Source organism: Cavia porcellus, unplaced genomic scaffold (assembly GCF_034190915.1).
Source record: "Cavia porcellus strain 051 isolate PalLab524CR breed Dunkin Hartley unplaced genomic scaffold, mCavPor4.1 scaffold_20, whole genome shotgun sequence".
NCBI lineage: Eukaryota > Metazoa > Chordata > Mammalia > Rodentia > Caviidae > Cavia > Cavia porcellus.
The window spans coordinates 6179205-6198849 of record NW_026947503.1 but is presented as its reverse complement, the minus strand read 5'-3'; the positions used below and the strand labels follow the sequence as shown (position 1 = coordinate 6198849).

At 34.3% G+C, this 19645-nt stretch overlaps 1 protein-coding gene across 4 annotated transcripts in view; it reads left to right on the top strand.

Annotated features, from left to right (window-relative positions):
• Nucleotides 1-19645, top strand: part of Znf407 (zinc finger protein 407) — a 448808-nt gene that overhangs the window by 262650 nt on the left and 166513 nt on the right. For all 4 annotated transcript variants that reach the window (XM_063231437.1, XM_063231439.1, XM_063231438.1 and 1 more), the window contains exons 5-7: nt 623-789; nt 4438-4521; nt 16558-16678. In XM_063231437.1, coding sequence (XP_063087507.1) covers nt 623-789; nt 4438-4521; nt 16558-16678 — 372 coding nt within the window. The remainder of the gene's footprint in view (nt 1-622; nt 790-4437; nt 4522-16557; nt 16679-19645) is intronic.

Here is a 19645-nt window from a genome sequence, read left to right as displayed (position 1 = left end):
ACTGATTTGTTAGTTTAGTTCTTTATTTTTATACAGGAGTGCTTATAGTTTATTCTTGTCAAAGACTTTTAAAACTAAAATTCTATAGACAACCTGTTTTATTTTTATTAAAGGAAAATTTTTATGTGCCCCTGTGATACCCTAGAGGGACTTCTTGATCAGGAAGCACAGTGGAGGCTCCCTTTTCTTCCTGGGAGTGTGGTTCTGCAGGGCCAAGGGATGCCTTTCAGGAGCAACCGTGTGCCTGGCAGAAAGCAGGGCTTGTCTGAGAGGTTGAGTATGGATAGCATTTCATTTAGCCTTTGCTCTGACAGCCCATGCCCTGGATAAGTGGTGTAGGCCTGTACAGGTGAAATCTATTCTCACTTTTGCCTCAGGGGTGACTGGACTGTAACAGAATTTTTCAAACCCGTTGGGCCCAACCGCAAAGCAGAGAATAAATGGCTGAAGTGCCAGGCCTCGACAGAAAAATCAATGCCTGGTTATACAGACATGACAGACCAGGCCTGCAGTTCTCCTCACAGAGGCTGCACACCACCCTTCTGGGTTACCATTCACTCTGTCTGGGGCCTTCGATGTTAGTGTGTAAGCTAAATTTACATTGCTTTCTCTCTCCATGCAGGAAATTTACATGCCATTTGTGTGACAGAAGTTTCACAGAGAAGTGGGCCTTGAACAACCATATGAAACTGCATACAGGAGAAAAGCCTTTTAAGTGTACCTGGCCCACCTGCCACTACTCCTTCCTTACAGCCTCTGCAATGAAAGACCACTACAGGACGCACACAGGTGTGCTCTGTCCCCTTCTTTCTTCAAGACTGGCAGAGAGATGTTATAGGCTGTGAGAATTATGCATTAATTACCTTGACCATAATCAGTGGGTTGATGTCCTATTTGCAGAGTTTAAGATTTTGGTAACATGTATGAAAAGGCACAAATAGCATTCATTGCTTTTCATTGATGCTCAAGGTAGTGCTGAAGGTATGTTTTAGTATATGTCTGCATTCATGTGTGTACACATGTCTAACAAAATTAAGTTCATATTTTGAAGGTCATTTTTGAAAGTACATGTATATTTTGATGTGTCTATACATGTTGTTAGGTGAGAACCTTACCAAAGAAGATTTTAGATACCAAGTTTTCAAAGGAACTTAATATTTTGTTACAGATATAAACTGTTTCCAGAATAATTTTTTACCATTATTTATAATTGGTTTTATATGCCATTTATGAAGTTTTAGGCAGATTAGTCTCAGGGAGATTATCAGACCTAAGAGTTTTTGATAATTAATGCATTGTGGCTAATCTGAATTGACCTACTATAGCTTTTTCATAAAATTATACATTAAAAAGCTCAAATTCAAATAAATTTTACACCAAAACTTTGAACAGACTGTGTGGAATGTGAACTAATTGATAGTGAAAACTGTTGTTGAAAAAAACTGTTTGTTGAAAAAAACTGTTTGTTGAAAACAAACACATCTATGTTGAGAATGATACTGAGAACACTTAGTTTGGGCTTTCATGACCTTATTATCTCACTAATATACTATTGTCATATGCTATGTTTATGAATTATGTTTCATTGTCTCATTACACTGTACCCAAAACTTACTTAGAAGTTCATATCTGAGTTTTCTTCTTATATCACTGTCGTATATTATTACAAGCTATTTGATATTTTCATGGTCTTTTGCTTTATACCTCTTAGAATATTTTTGTTTCAGAGAAAAAAAAGGATAAATTTTAATCAGCATCCCCAAGTGTTCTTCTAATTGCCAAGAATCCCATATTATTCTTAGAAATTATGGGTTAAAAGTCCTTCTGAAGCACTTTGTGGGAAGCCCAGGCCTCCTTAGCTTCCTTGACAAGGGTGTTGACGATTTAAGGTCTCCAGCCTGCCCTGAGAGATCACTTATATCGAACAGCAGATGAAAAGCCAGTGCAGATGTAATTTATCGTCGGCGTTTCCTTCTAAAGAATAATTGTGGAGACTTGGATGGATCAATAATATGGATTTTTGTTGTTAGGTCTTGTAGTCTGCACCATAATGAGAGATAGGGGACAGTGGCTGTTTTCTAATAGAAAATAAAGGATTGGTTTCCATGTCTTTTTACATTTGAATGCAAAATGGCACACTTGAAACTAATTCAAGTTGTTATGAAGTCTCCCATTATATGTATGGTATCATATAAATATATTATGCTAAATCGACCCCCTCTGTAATGAATGAAATATTACTTTGAGGTTTTTCTTAAGTTTTTTTCTTCAAAAATATAAAATTGCCCACTGTTTCACCCTAGCCCTGCTGTCATTACACACACACACACACACACACACACACACACACACACACACAGTAAGTGAAAATTGCATTTAGAATGGAAAAAAATCAAGCTACCAGGTTAAATGTGACATACAATATATTGGAGACTACCATCCTAAATAAAATCTTACACATCAAAAAAATCAAGGTCAGTAATGTATCTAGAATCAAATCACATGGAAAATAAGTAATTTTTTTCTTTGTGTTTGTATATATCTTTAGTGGAGTGATATGAAGCATATGTAATGACTATAAATGCCATTATTTTTCTGTGCTTAAAATTTTATTTTAAAAGGAAGATGTAGATCACAAAGATATTCATGAATTTCAAAAGAGAAGAATGCTTTTCTTGGATGCAAATGCAATGACAGTTGAATGCTGCCACACCAACACTCCCAGTACCATACACAATGAAATGTATATATGTTTGCCGTTGTATACATGTGTCATAGTTAAACATATAATCTTAAACATGCTCTCTATTTTCATGTGCATGTGTGGAAATGTATGTTTGTGCCACTACACGTAAAAGAGCTCAGAGAAGTATGACAGTGAATAATAAAGAATGATTTTGCCTCAGCATAAAATGGTATATTAACAAGCAAATTGTCTTTTGGGAATTAAAAAGCACTATTTCAGTATTATTTAATTGATAATACAGCTAGTTAGAAAGATTTATATTCCAAATTGATTAAATAATTAAATGAATGATTATAATTAAACTTTTTTCTTTACAGCCCATCTACTCTATTCTTTTTATACTGAAATAATGATACAAAGGAATAAACCCCAAAATAGGAAAATGAGATTATGAAAGTATTTAAATTCACCTTTACTTTTGAGTAATAATGAACTTTTTAACATGCCTTTGGGAAATAAGATTAAATATACTTAAAGGACTCCTTATTAGTAAGTGTTCATTTAATTTAGTTAAGTCTGTAAATGATTAAATAATGGAATACTCTTTGATTACCAAACTTGTCTTTCTTAGGTTTTCTATTTTATTTTATTTTTTTATGCCTGGGGATCCAACTCAAGACCTCGCGCTTGCCATGGCTGGTGCTTTTGCCGCTAAGCTAAATCCTTGGCCCTTGCTATTTATTTTAAATTTAATCAGGCTAGTTTCCAGAAATGCCATAAGCTAAATTTCTTTCATGACCTATCAAAACACTAGAACAATCTAGGCTTATTTGTGCAAAACTCTGGAAAGACTTGTTGCATTAAATGTCTGTAAACAGAAAACTGGATAAAGATAAACATACATGATTTTTTAAAAAGTAGTTTATAGTTTCAGTGAATCTCTACAAGGTTGGCATTTTTATTCTTCTTTGCCCTTTGTGGGTATTATGGAATGATCTGACTAGTTGGCAGGCACTTACGCTTACCTATGCTACATTAAAAAGATATATTACATGTCTAAATGTAGGGTAAGATATTAGCTTGTTTAAAGATGATAAAAATCAGCATTTGTACACTTCTAAGAAAAACATCATCTGCTGAATTAATATTTCCATTTCAGAATTTTTGGCAGTAAAAGTTTGAAAAACACAAGCAATTTCACATTGCTATTGGTACTGAGTAATACAGATTTTCTTCTTAGGGTCTTTAGTTCATAATACTAAGCTGAAGTGATTAAGGAAGAATCTGTTAGAATCAGGTAAAACAAATCCAATAGTCTTAAGTTGTTAGAAAATTCAGTGTTTTGTTTAAACAGAATCATATATACTGTATATTAACTGTTCTAAGCAATCTTTACTCAGCTCAGAAAGGCCAGATGTATGGGAATTGTAAAAAATCAGGATATGCATAAAAACTGTTCAAGTGCATAAAGCAGCCCCATCTGGAAGACATCTACCAGAAATGAAGTTGTACAAAACCATTCCATTGATAATAAAGCTAATTTTTATGGGTCTGACAAGTATGTAATTATGTTCAGTGGTGCTTTTCAGATTTTATCACAGTCAATAAACCGCAGTGGTAATTTCATTCCCATTTGACATATTTACATGGAAACATTTGATTGGAGGAATTAGTAACCCTGAAAGCCTTGATAGATATGTTTTAATGATCTGTGACCTCCACAGTCCCTCATCTGTTTATTGTTGCAACAGGCGAGAAGTCGTTCCTATGTGACCTCTGCGGCTTTGCTGGCGGAACTCGGCATGCCCTCACCAAGCACCGCCGGCAGCACACAGGTCAGTATAGAGGCTGCCAGCCTGCTGTCTAGAGACAAGAGTAAGGTATCAAACCTCCTTGCCACCACTCTTGGCCTTATAAATTACATTCGCTTTAATATTTGTATCAAATATGTGTACTTGAGGGCCTACAGAAAATTCTATTCAAGTAAGTTTTAAATAGTCTTCTTTTATATACTTAAAAGGTGGGCATATTGTATATTTCAAGCATCACTCAGTAAATTCATATTAAATAGGAGGAAGTCAGTATTTTAGCTTTCAAAGCTCTGATGTACAACTATCTCAACAATACTGTGTCTTAGCCTCCTCAGTGGAAACTGGGAAATCCCTGTGTATAGTCATCTTTTCTCCCCACTTTGTACCTTCTCATTCACTTGTATGTGGATCTCCCTTCTTGCCTACCCTCTTATCTGAACATCGAAAAGAATGCCTGTACCCATAACTTACATTCATGGTGATTCAACAAAATAAAATAGACTTTGATTAGGAATGTTTAAGATGGAAAAGTTTAAAATACTTAATCAAGTTTTTTATTTCCTACTTTGTAGAATCTGATGATTCTTATATGTGCTTCTTTTCATAATTCTAAATTTATTTCCCTGGGATAGTACTGATTCATGACAAGTGTCCCTTTTAATTACTAATAGAATCAAATTTTAGTATATTTCCTCATCAAGATGATATGTCATCTGATAGCACAGTTGACAACTTTAGTTGCTGTACTTTTCTTTGAGTGCCAGTAAGAATCACTGGGTTTGACAGTTACACTCCAAATAGCATGGAAACACACACAAAATATTATTAATTATAGTACATTTTTATTTTCAAAATACAATATTGAATGGATACAGGAAGCTTTAATCCCTAAATGGTGTTTGCAGGATACCATCTTGAAAATGAATGCCACACATTGCTTCTAGATCTTGCATAAATACAATTCAGATTTCTGTGTGGTTTATAAGCCATTAAGTCAATGGGAGCTTTTCAATGTGTAGTATAATGTTAGAAATTTCAGTTTAACTTTAAAAATATAAAACTTCATTGTAAATTTAGAGAAGCTAGTTGCGCATACATTAGTTTAATCCAGTGACTTAATGATTCAATCAATGTAAGGTGGTAGGAGAGGCCCAGTTGGTGTGAGTCATCCTTGGCCCATATTGTGGAGAAATTAGAAATATGTACAGAAACAGTGTGCTTATAAGGGTTTTTATGTATAATATTTTCAGTTTACTAGTGGTCAAAGTGTTGTGATTTAAATATCACTGTAAATGACCTAGTGTCATTTGTTGTGGCCCTAGGAGACTGCAGACTCCCCTCTCTGCCACCTCTGCCAGTGGGTAGTGCCCCTGGTTGCCTTGCTATGGAGATAATAATACTACAATCACAGGCGTTCCAGCTGATGGATCGATCAGGAAGCCTGCATCGAGCTGGCACAACTTTATATTTTATGTCAGGTCCAGAGACTCCTTATTACTTTGCTATTAACTTTATACTATATAGGACAATGTCTCACAGACAGAGGTATCTGTCTTTTTGGCATTTATCTGCCTCTGTGGCACAAATCAAACATGATTCTTTAATACCAAACTCAGTCCTTCAGACTGTTGGCTTCAACAAAACAGCTCAGTTCAACTCAGTCTAGGCACTTAGCTTTTATGCTGGATTTAAAATGTTTAAGCAACATAAAACTTTTTCCTCCAAGGCCGAACTTGAATAGTGCATTTGAAACCTATTTTTCTGATGTGTCCCTCCATGACATGGTTTACCTTTTTACCACAGAGTGTCCCTGCAAATTACAATCAGCTAGGAAAGAGGTAGGTACCCGAAGTGTTCTAAATGGCATAAATAATTCCCTACTGCAATACAGACTGTCTAGGGGGCTGACACAAAACATCTTCCATTCTGAGATTTACTTTTATCACCTGTCAGAGACCCTTGATTCAAGGGCACAGGAGCCAATGCTCACGTGTAGTTGAGGAGTCCTGGCCAGCTTAATAACCTCTAACCCACCCTAAGGAATGTGAAGTGTGATTTCCATGAGATGTGGTCAGCTAGGTTGACAAATTGTTGACATACAAAAGGATACTACACTATGGCGACAAGCTATTCTGGTATCTCTGCTTTAACTTTTACCTTTCTATCAGTGTTACGTAAGGTCCAAAGTATTCCTGGTGGTTATGTTGTCTGAGATTATTGCTTGTAAAGGAAAGTGTAAAAACTTGGACCAGTATACACTGTTCTGTTATGTAAAGGAAATATAGGAAGAGTGAAAACATCTTTGCTTTTTTGAGTAGAATATATCCAAGTAGAATTGTAGACATAAATAATATCATTATGTTAATATTTTATATTATTTGTCCTTCTGACAGAGGATTCAGAAACAATCAGTTCTCCATGCAATCCCCTTTCTTAGCAGGTGCATACACTCTTTATCAAGTACCTTCTTACTGCAAACAGATATTTCGAAAACTGAAATTTGAGGCTATATTTGTGAATTTGCTTAATGGGCAAGATCTTGTAAATTTATTAACCACTTAGATTCACTATGAAATTCTGATAACAAATTGATACCAAATTGTAAAATTTTCTGCCAAACTGTAGTCTAGGAATTGGATATATGTTTTTTTAACTAGATTTTGAGGCTAAATGCTGTATATTTTCCTGAAGAAATTGCACATAAGTGATTAAAAATTTACCAAGTTTATTGCATCAGGAGTGTTGACCATGTAGCAAAATATGTGAGTTACAACTTAAGCGTTATGTACAATTTTGAATAAACTTTTGTTTGTTTAAATTGATATAGTGCTGTTATCACTATCAAAAACTCATAGTGAATAGGCGTTTCTTAGCATGCTATTTTGTGTGGTACAAGTTTTCATTGTGTTACATTTTCCTTTTCAACCTATGTACAGTTTATAAATAAACAGTTACACAGTTGAATCTCCTTATGATCAAGTCAGATTTGAAATTATAATTTGATCTAACATAGTGCTGCCTTAATGTGAACTTTGAATTATTAGATTTATAAAAAATACTATTCTTTAAAAGTTTTGTTTTCCAATTTAAATTCACATAAAAAACTGTGAAATCTTAAGTGAAATAAGCCACATTTAAAACATTTTTTAATAGAGCTTGCAGAATTCTTAACAGGATATGCAAAATTTCAAATCAAAACACTGCTGAGAATAATTAAAGACCTAAATAAAGTAGTATACTATGTTCATGGGTGACAGGACTTCATATTAAGACTTTATTCCTTCCTATATTTTTCTCTATAAACCCATGAGTTTGTGTTTGTTTGTTTGTTTTAAGAAATTGACAATATCAACCAGCAATGGTAGTAAACACCTGTAATTCTAGCATTCTGAAAGGTTAAGACAAGAGGATTCCAAGTTCAAACCCAGCATGGACAACTTAACCAGAACTTGTCTTAAAATGAAAAGAAAATACTAAAAATGTAGCTCAGTGTACATACCCTTGGTTAGACCTCAGTACTATGGAGGAAAAAATATAATTTTAAGAATTTGAAATGTAAAGATTTGAAATATTCAAACAGATTAAAAATAAATAAATTAGACTTATTCTACCTTACCTCAAGACTTAATACGAAACTAAAAGCATTGCTAAGAGAAAGAAGACCTGTATCATAGACTTAGAGAAAGTATTTGCAAATCACAAATCTTACAAAGGATTTGTATCTACAACATATAAAGGAACTTTCAAACAATTATACAAAAACTAACAACCAATTTTAAAAAGATCAAAAAATTTGAGCACATGCTTCTCTGGAGCATATAAAAACATGCCGGGTAAGTGCATAAAAAGATGCTCAGTATTCACAGAGAAGTGCAGATTTAAAGCACCAACAACCCTAAATATTGCTAAGGATTTGGAGTAACTGGAACTCTCATACACAAGTGTTGAGCATATAAAATGGTCACACTTTGGAAAACAGTTTTGCTGTGATTACAAAGTGAAATATATATAAACCATGTTATCCAGCCATCCTATACCTGAACAGAAAGAAATACACATCAATTCAATTACTTAAATATAAATCTTGATAGCTGATTTATTTGTTGCAATAGCCACTTGTGCAAACAATTCAAGTGTCTTTCAATGGATTTATGAATAAAATATTGTTATATTCATGTAGTGAATACTACTGTCACAAAAGTAAATGAAGTATTTATATCCATAGCATCATAAATGAATCATGAAATAATTATGCTAAAGGCAAGATTAGGAAAAAAAGTGTATAACTGGTATATTTCCAATACATAATTTTCAAGAAAATGCTAATTAATATAAAGTGATAGAAAACAGATGTATGGTAACAGAGCTGAGATGAGCAGGGAGAGGAGCATGGCATAGAAATCCTTTGAGAATAATGGTTTTGTTTGTATACTATTTTAATTGTGATTATAATTGCACCAATAACAAAACTTACTAATGTCCCCTGTAAATATGTGAAGTTTTTATGTTTTTATTATACCCCATTGATGCTATTCAAATACTGTATACATTCTGTGATCCATCAAATTATTAGGCTAGTCAATGTTGATTTTCTTTTCTTTTTTTTTTTCTCCTGGTGATTCTGATGATTGAACCCCTAACTCCTTTGGACTGCATGACATTGAAGCATACTTTTTATTCTGTTTTGCAACAGTGTCTTACTAAATCATTGGATTACCTAAGTTAGGCTGGTACTTGTGATTCTTCTGCCTTAGCCTCCCAGAGTGCTGGAATTATAGGCCTGCACACTAGGTGCAGCTTTTTTTTTTTTTCCTTAATGGCTTTCCCTTTGATTCTGGTCAATTCAAAAATTATAATTTTTAATTTAGTGACCATGTTCAGTTTTTATAATGAATGTAACATTTTCAGTTATGCTTTTGCTTTCACGTGACTGTTGATTTCTGTACTACAGAATATTTGTCAGTTAAATATAAAGAGATTGAGTTATTTCCTTTCATCCTTATGCAATATGAATATCATACTGTCTCCCAAATTGAATCAAAGTCATCCATCATCATAAGAGTGAGATTTTGGATGCCCATCAGTACGGTTGAGTTGTCTATAGCAGTTTAAGGTACTTGACCAGAGGTTTAAAAACTGACAGTGAGGAATTACTTAAGCAGACCTGTCATGCTCACTTGATTGGTTTTTTTCATATGAAATTTATCTTAGGAACAACTGACTAAAAGAGACAAAAATCCTTTTTAATCCAACTTTTTCTTTTTAACATGACACTGCATTTTCTCTCCTCTCTACCTCTCCCGCATTCTTTCCCTTTAGTTCCCGTCCCCTTCACTAAGAATAAGTCAAATGGAAATATTTTCCAGCAGGATCTATTTTAATGATACCTTCGTGTCACATGCACTAACTACGCAATTTTTTTCTGTGTGCTAGCTGCTTATCTTTTTTTTTCTGGTTCTGAGCTCTTGGGTAGAGCCACTTGTTTGTTCCTTCTTTTATCTCTGCTATATTGTATATAATTATCAGTGTTTTGGCAGATAAAAGCTACTGGTCACTTTTTATCTTGACAGCACACAAAATTTATATATATACCTTAGTTCACAAACTTGATTCTTAACATGATTCTGATTGCAAGCCGAGTTGGATGAGAACTGAATCAAATTCAGTGGTTAGGTTTAGTGTTGGTCTTATGCAGAAATTCGATTCAGTCTTCATCCAGTTTGGTTTGCAACCAGAATTGTGGGAAGAATTGAGTTTGTGAACCAAGGTACTACTGTGTATATATGAAATTTATTAGGGAAAATATGTTTAGAAGAATACAAGGAGCAGTTGAAAAATAATGAATGTTTAAAAATATATTACAGAATAAATCATATTACCATTAATCTCACTGTAATATTTCCTATCTTTTCTTTTTTTAATTTTATTTAATGAAAAACTAAACAGGAAATGGATAGAAATAATACATATGTTCAGAGAAAAAATAAACAGTAAGAAATCACTGGGTAATGTTTACATACTGTCCTTTTACAAATAGTTGTTCAAGATATGAAAGTGGAACATAGAAAGTGGAAATTCAAACAGCAAGACTGTAAGCAGTTCTGTTCAATTATCCAACAAAATCTTAGTAATGTGGTTGTCAATCCTATACACTTAAACATAAATGCAGTTATCTACATCTTCATTTATGTTGAGATTAAATAAACTAAAGCAGGCTAAAATAATTTTGAACAAAAAATATAGTATTGCTGGATTTCACATCATGACACTATGGGATCAGCTGGGTACTGTAGTGTCTTTTTTTAAAATTTTATTTAAAGAAAGACTAACCAAAACAGAAAAGGGGTAGAAATAATACATACTTTCAAAGAAAAAAAAAAACAGTAAGAAATAACTAGTTGATGATTACAGATTGTCCTCTTAAAAATTGTTATTCAAAATGCTAAAGTGGAGCATATAAAATGGAGATTCAAGCAGTGAGACTGCAACCAGTTCTGTTCAACTGTCCAACAAAAACTTAGAAATATGGTTATCAATCCTATACACTTAAACATACATGCGGTTATCCATACCTTCAGTTATGTTGAGATTGAACAAACTCAAGCAGTCTAATATCACTCTGAACAAAGAATAATACTATTTCTGGGTTTCACATTATGACACTCCAGGATCAGCACTGGGTACTTTAGTGTCTCTTTTTCTTGAAAGTATCTGTTCATTTCGTCATGTGTCATATGATCAGTTCTCATAAACTGTTGATAGATTCTACACATGCATGAGTCTTAACATGTATTTCTATCCTTTCTGTATTAGGGGGAGGAACAAAACAAAATATATTCCTATGAACACATGAAACAAAAAAGACACATAAGACTGTTGTACAAAGAGTTCTACCATAGTTCCTGTGCTGTCTCTTGTTATCTTCAATAGAATTGGCTATATCATTAGACATAGTATAATTGAATGTATCAGTACATAAGAGTATTAATAAAAACACAACTTTGTATATAGTATAGAACTTCAAAAACCAGCAGTTAACAAACCAGAATGTGTATCTTACAGTCTTGTCATCTTCAGTGCAGTTGCCTATACTCTCAGACTTGATACTGTCAATCCTATCAGTTTTGAATAAAATCTGTTGATACCAAACAGCAATCAAACAAACCAGGTTTAAATAAGATCAGTCATGATAAAACAGTATAATTCATACAGGGCTCCAGATTAAGGTAATAGGAAATTAAAGATGATTACTGTGCTGTATCCTGATGTTTTTGGGATAGCTGTCTGTGCCCTCAAATCTAATGCAAGTAGACAAACTGGAATAGAATAAAATCTATCAAAAAAAAGAATAAAATCTTTCTAAGCAGAGTGGTGTGAGTAATGTGGGTTTTAAATCCTGATACAGTATTAACAATATCTTCTGCCATCTTTTTTAAGACTCTCCCTCCTCTTTGACTTTCCCAGGGTACACTGTGCATTTTTGGGTCTGACCAAGACCCTTGGTTTTTAAATGGGGGCGGGGGGGCAACCTGCTATTTACCTAAGTGGTTCTGACCCTTCTCTCTCCTGGACTTGATCTCTAATTGTATCCCTTTACCTGTTAGGATTAGGGTTAGAGCCTGTCTTTCCAACCTATCCACCAATATTGGTCTAGTTGCCCCTATTACTCTCTAGTTCTCTGTCACATAGAGCACTGTTTTCTCATATTTGATTTTCAGTCCATGTACTCTTTTTCATGTTAATTATTTCCTATAAATAGCATCTCAGTGGACCCTGCCTCCTGAGCTACTCCACTTGGGGTTCTTTTTTTTGTTTTGTTTTAATTTAGTGTATCAAGGTCATCTATATTAGAGATTATAACCAACCTTCTCTGCCTCATTTGTGTTACGCTCTTTTTTTGCCGTCACTTTTCTGCTTGTCTTCTTCATTCTGTTTTCTGCTCCATTCACTGAGGCTTCTCTGCCTCTTTTCCTGGAATTCTAGTACTTTTCTCTCTCTCTAGAAGCCCTGCAGTATTCTCTGTAGAGTTAGATTTGTGGTTGCGAATTTCCCAAGTTCTTCTTTGTCTTGGAAGCATCTTATTTCTCCATTAATTTCTAGAGACAGTTTATCAGGGTATATCAATCTGGGTTTGAGGTTATTTTCTTTCAGGGGTTGGAATATTTCACTCCAGGCTCTTGACTTGATGGTTCGTGTCGAGAAGTCTCCCATGATTCTGATGGGCCTTCCTTTATAGGTTATCTGTTTGTTATCTCTAACAGCTTTTAATATTCGGTTCTTATGTTAAATTTCTGGGATCTTGATTATAATATGCCTGGGTGTAGCTCTGTTTTGGTTGTAGGTGGCTGGAGTTCTGTATGCTTCATACATCAGAATATCATTTCCTTTTCCTATGTTTGGGAAGTTTTCCCTAATTATTTCTGTGAATAACCTTTGTAGTTCGTTTGTTCCCTGGTTTCTTCATTCACATTCTTTATTCTCAAGTTATAGATCCTTTTGTCATCTTCTAGCCTCTGTATTGTTACTGCTTGTTTCCTTGTTATTTTTAAAAAGTTTTCCCTTTAGTACTCCCACATTGCAAAATTGTCCTCCAGTTTGGATAATCTATCCTTAGTTTCTTTCAAGCTGATTTGCCATCTTTCCATAGAGTTTTTAGTTTCATGGTAATCTCTTTGAATCTGCTTCATGTGTTCTATATTTTTTTATATTCTTCATCAAATGATTCTCTCTTTTGTTTGAGTTCCTCACTTCTTCTGTCTGTGTCTCCTTGAGGGTTGCTTGGCATCACTTTTATTCATTTTCTTATATTTTGTTTTACTTGGCTAAATATTTCACTTTTGAACTCATCTATGAGGTCCAGAAGATATCTCTGTATGTCCACTGATGCTGTGTCTGATATTGCATGTTTGCTGTTCTCATTGTCCTTTGTATTTACCTGTCCTGGGTCAGTGTTCTCAGGGTTGGGACCTGGGGACTTTTTGTTGTTGCTTCCTCTTCCCATCTTTTTTGTTTCTTCCAGGAGGCCCCAGTTTCTTTCTTTGTTAGTTACAATTCTTCTGAAGCATACTGGCTAGGTGACCCTTCCCACTGTAGTGTAATAGTGAATTGCAGACAGAGACAGCATATGCTGGCTCCTCCCCTTTTGATCAGTCAATCTGCTGAGACCTGCACTGTATTACTTTGCGCCGCCTCCCCTCCAGGTCAGTCAAACTTCTGACGCTTCACTGTGTTAGTGTGTTCCGCCACCATAGGAATTTGATTTGGAATAACCTATTTAGGCCTCAGCTTGGTTGCGTGACCCAGGCCTAGCTCACTCTACCAATCCCACTGGGGAAGGGAACAACTGACCGATGTCACTGCTTCCCCTTGTACTTGCCAGTTCTGCCTGGTCCCAGAATGTCGTCCACCGGAGCCGCCCTTTCTGTGGAATGGCTCCACTCCTGTCACTCACCACAGGTCGATGCGGGCTCCCCACCAGCTCAGCTCTCCATTTGGCTGGCTGACCCCCAACCTCAGTGTGACTGTGCCTCCAGTGAGTCAAAGTGGTGGGATCCTAGATGGCTTGGCAAGTCGCCTGCTGCAATGGGAGCACTGAACCTTTAACTGTTCCAATAATAGCACCAGGAGTGTATGTTTGATTAGTTCTTCTCACCTTAGTTTCTTCTTGGGATGAGTGAATTCATCTCCCTCTGTTTGGGGCTCCCCATGCTGTATTATGTTGAATTCTAAGTTGACTATCTCAGGGAGCCTCTGTAGCCAGCTGTTACCTATCTGCCATCTTTGCTCTGCTGATACACATTTTTATAAGTTCACCTTCTGTCATCCAAACTTTCTGACTTTTTTTACTCTAAAAATTTTAGCATTGTGTGGTGGCTCATGCCTGTAATCCCAGTATTCAGAAGGCTGAGGCAGGAGGGTTGTTGCGAGTTGGAGAACAGCCTAGGCTACCAAGTGAGCTCTATGCAGCCTCATCTGCATGGAGAGACCCTTTGATGTCCTTCCATTCCCAGAGCACAGGGAATCCTTTATTATTTTCACCATTCTGAAACTGATGTTTGCAATAGTGGAAGATCAATGAGATTTTAGTGGTTTTTGGAGATTTGAGTCCGTACTCAGCTGGCTCCAAGGCAGGATGGCATGGCTGAGGCAAGTGTTCTTGGTTGCCACAAGCAACAAGAGTGAAGAGGGTAAAGTAAAATAAAATAAAATAAACCAAAAATAAAAATGGGAAAAGCTGGCCTCCTTCCCTTCCTTAAGTTGTGTGCTGGTTCTATTTCCAATCTTTTCAACCAAACTTATGTCATCATTTTAATCACTTTCTGAAGCAATTTCTGAAAGTCCTCTTTTGACAGTGTCTTTATAAGGTGTGGTAAAACACATCATTCATGCTGCTGCTGATTATAAATAAAGACTTGTAAAAATGTAATGGTTTGTCTTCATTCACCTTGTTTGCTGGATCTGGCACTGTGCAACCTCTGCTTGTTCCCCAAAGTCAAATGACCATAAAAGGCAAGTGTTTTAAATCAATTCATGACATTGAGGCAACCATGATATTGTTGTTAAAGATACAAGATAGCCCTTCCATAACTGCTTTGGAAAGCAGCAAGAACAATAGGATAAGTGTGTTTGAAGAGAGGGAAAGTATTCTGTGGGCAGTGGTAATGTCTTTTACTGTAATACATTCATAAAAAATTTCACTATTTTTAATCACACCTCCTGGTACTGTACATTAATTATTTGAGGAGAATAGAGATATGAGGCGTTCTGTACTTAATCACTGTCCAGAAAAAATTAATATGAGCTATATATGAACTTTTATGTCTTTTATATATTTTAAATATATATAAATATATAAATTAATTAAAATATATAAAAGTATAAGTATATTTTATGAAATATATATATATTTTAAGTATATAAATATATTTTATATGAAATATATAAAATAAATATATTTTAAATATATAAAATATATTTATATATTTGAAGTACATATAAAAATTATGTATATATAACATTAAGAAAAAAATTTAGTAAAAGTCATTTTATAATAGCTTAATGAAATATGTTTAAATTATTCTACATAAAAACAGCATAACTAGTAATATGTTATTTTTGAAGTAAAATTTTGAAATTGGTATGTATTTTTCAATTATACCCACCTCAATTCAGAGGGCAAATTTTTACCTGAGGTACATGCTTTATATTTAGATTTGATAAACATTATAGTTCAAAAAGTAGGATCACATTCTTAAGCAGTCCTAGCCATATTTGAACTCTTTTTTCAATAGCTGAGTCATATGCCAGCTGAATCAAAATTTAAATTTGCATTGGTTAAAATTAAGCAACCATCTTTCCAGTGTGTACCAACCAGTCTAGCTAAGGTATTAAAAGCTGCTAAAACTCAGTGAGTCTTTGCGCATGTGGGAGGGAGAAGTGATTAAGAGTGAAAAAGGCATTCACTAAATCAAATACTTTGCAAGACATACTTCTTGTGTCTGCTTGTAGCTGTATCCACACAAGGTAGTCACGTTTTAAAATGATTTTAAATATTGTTTCAAAGTTTTCTTTGAAGCTTCTGTACCTTTTTAGTTTAATGAACTGTGTTTTCTTTTACTTTTATAGATTTTTAAATTTTTCTCCATATTGGATTTTAAGAATTTAAGATGTTTTACAGCATATATTCTTGGTGTGTCATTGTCTTATACTCTCCCATGATTCTTGCATCACTGAAATTTATGTATTGTCCAACTTTAATATAGTTTTTGTTAAATCCTTCTAGATAGGTGCTCCCCTATACCAACTTTTTTGGTTCTTGTTTATATAAGGTACACTTTACCATATACCATATACCTTTCTTATATTTTATGGAAAAGCAAAAATCAATGATGTCTTCTAACTTTCTAAGTATTAGAATAAGTATTAACTATCCTAAAAGCGTGAAATCCACTGAATGCTATTCTTAACCTTCTTTTGAAGTAAAGTTTTTTTAAAATTGTCAAAAGAGCTTAGCCCTTCATGCACAGTTGTTTTTATTCATATATATTTCTTGTGTTTCAGGAGAAAAGCCTTTCAAGTGTGACGAATGTAACTTTGCCTCTACAACCCAGTCTCATTTGACTCGGCATAAGCGTGTACACACTGGAGAGAAGCCCTACAGATGCCCCTGGTGTGACTACAGGTAATGAGCCCAGACAAGCTACCACTAAATAGGAATCCTGTTGAATCTTTTATGAAAGTGTAGTTTTTCTAGTCAATATGGATCAGCATACTTGTATATTTACATATTAGGCTAGAACTTTAGTTTTGTAGGTAATCTTAGTAACTTCTTATAAACAGACCTTTTCAGAGCAATTTTAGATTCACAATTGTGAGGGTAGTATAGAGATTTTTTAGATCCCTTTTCCTAAACATGTTCATTTCCTTCATTATCAATATATCCCACTTGAATGGTTCATTTATTACAACCAATGAACCAATATTGATATAGCATTACTATCCAAAGTTCATAGTTAACCCGTAGGGTTCACTCTAGGTGTTATGGATTTGTTGGAACAAGTTTCTAATGACATGTATCTACTAAGATAGTATCAGATAACATTGTAGTAAATGTTCATAACATAAGTCTTCCCCAGTTTTAGCATCCTAACACTACTGCGCCTAAATGTTTAGTAAACTTTTTTATCATTCAACATAAAAAACTATTGTAGTATTCAACACATCTCAGGAATGTGAACAAAGTTAAGTGGTCATTGAGATAATGAAGATGATGTAAAATATGTTTCCTGCCTTCAAGGACATTAAAGTATAGTAATTGACTAAAGTAGTTTCACAAATAATTATAATACAGATTTGAATGGGTGAATCAAAAGACCAAAGGAGAACATTCGAGAAAGAATATGATGAGTTTCTCATAAGGGAAAGGGCATCTCAGCTATAGGGTAAAAAGTGGTAAAGTTTCAAGGACACTGTATTCTGAGATGGGGAGATGGCACGTAATGCAGAATTTCAGTGCTGAAATCATCATGAAAATCATAGATGTTCAGTTCCCTCACTGAGGTTTGACCTCACTGAGATTGTAGACATACTCAGCCTTAGTGGAAGCAGCAAAGCTTTCATATAGACAGGGATGATGAGCTAGAATCAGTCTATGTTCAATCATCTGGCCTAACCATACGGTAAAATTTGTGCAGAAAGTCATTGTGGAAGGTAAGGTGGAAAATGGAATTTGGCATCCAGGTCTACCTTATGCCCCTGCACCTGAAAGCAAACTTGGGCCCCACTTTGTAGTCTGAGACATTATAGATTTTATGGTGACATCTGTCCTATGGAACCTGACTCCAAGAGGGAAAGCCTACTGTATATTGAGCAGAAGACCTCCATTGTTGCTGCCACCTGCAATGATATGGCAACATTCAGAGTGAGGTTTTAAATTCACTCCCATTTACAGTGAATATTAGAGCATGCACAATAAATACAAAATCCTCTTTAAAAAGTAGAGTTTTCTATTCCTCTGGATGTAGCCTGGGCATTCAGCAAATATATTGCCATAATTTCTATTATCAGCCACATTATTGCATTAAGCTTTATGTGAAAGGTCAAATAGTACAGAGATATTACAGATATATTTCATTCATTAATTATTTATTCTTTCAACATTTTATGAGTTCTATCTTTGTGTTACATGAAACTGCCAGTTTTTGGGAAAATGGTGATCCAATTAGAGGTGCTAAGGTGCTGCTAGTAGAAATTCTAAGATGCTTAAGTTTGAATTCTTTAAAACTAAACTTTGTTGAAAACTTTTTCTTTATTACAGAGATGATATTGTAGTTTCCCTATAAAACACAGAAAAGCAATTTAAAATTTCCTTTAATTATCATCCATAATTACTAGGATTATATGCTTTTCATCTGTACTTCATACATAAAGTTTTTGTTGTTGCCTGGGGTCTAGTTTTTGGTTTCTCTCAGTAAAACTTTATTTCTCATATTTAACACATTGTCACTTTTTCTAATCAGGACAGTCTCCTGTAGAACTATGATTTTCAATCTTACATTTTTCAGTGACAGAGTTATTGTTTTAAAGAACATTATATAGAAAACTCCATATTTATAAAATAGATAAAAAATTATATAACAGATATGAGTAGGTTTCATAATTAAAACCATGGTAGATGTCATAATAATAGCTTATTATTATATTAGCAACATAATAAAGCTTTAAACAAGCAGAAATGTTTAAAATGACAAGTTTTTGGTGACAGTTGCTCCTGAATTTGTCTCAGTATCCAGTTTCTGTCTTCTTTATAGGCTAAAGACACAGCCTGTGGGAGTGGTTAAGAGTATAAACGATGTGAATGATCTAGGCTTAGCACTCACTGTTTGACCTCAGTCAAAGTCCTTAACCTCTTGGGCAAGTATGTCTTCATTTATAAAATGTGGCTTATTAGCAGACTAGCCTTGTGGGATACTAGTACAAATCACATCGGATACACATTGGTGTTATCTAGCCAGGATTTGGCATGTGAAGTTTGTGATAAACGGTGGCACTTGTTTTCACTGTCCTTTCGATGTCTATGAGTTTTGCTTTGCCTTTTAGTTACAGGTACTGTTCAATAGATTACTATAGGGTTTCATGTCCTGTTGTAATGTAAACATTACTTTTAATTAAATTATTGCTGAAAATCTACTCTTAAGTTGTTGAAAAACTTTACCCTTTCAAGCTGCCTACTTTGAAACTTAATCTTCTCTAATATAATTGTAGTACCTGTATACCTCCATGTTACACTAATTCACAATAATCATTGTATCAGACTATTAGACATACCATTTTTGGGTATTTACTTTCAAAATGCTTCTATTTAAATACGTATATATGTCCATAATTTTTAAAGAATAAATCTGTAGGTTCATCTTTTGATAGTACTACTACAAAAGTTAGCTTTGGTACAAATACCAAATATTCTTGGTATTTGTATTCAGAAACATATTTCCTTGGTTTGAAAGAACATTGTGTTTTTTTCTAAGATTGAGTTTGTAGTTCTGATCCCCTAAAATATCTCTCCTAAAATACTGTGTAGTAGTACTTTTTTAAAAAAAATTTATTTAAAAAATGATTAGGGCTGGAGATTTAGCTCAGTGGCATAAGT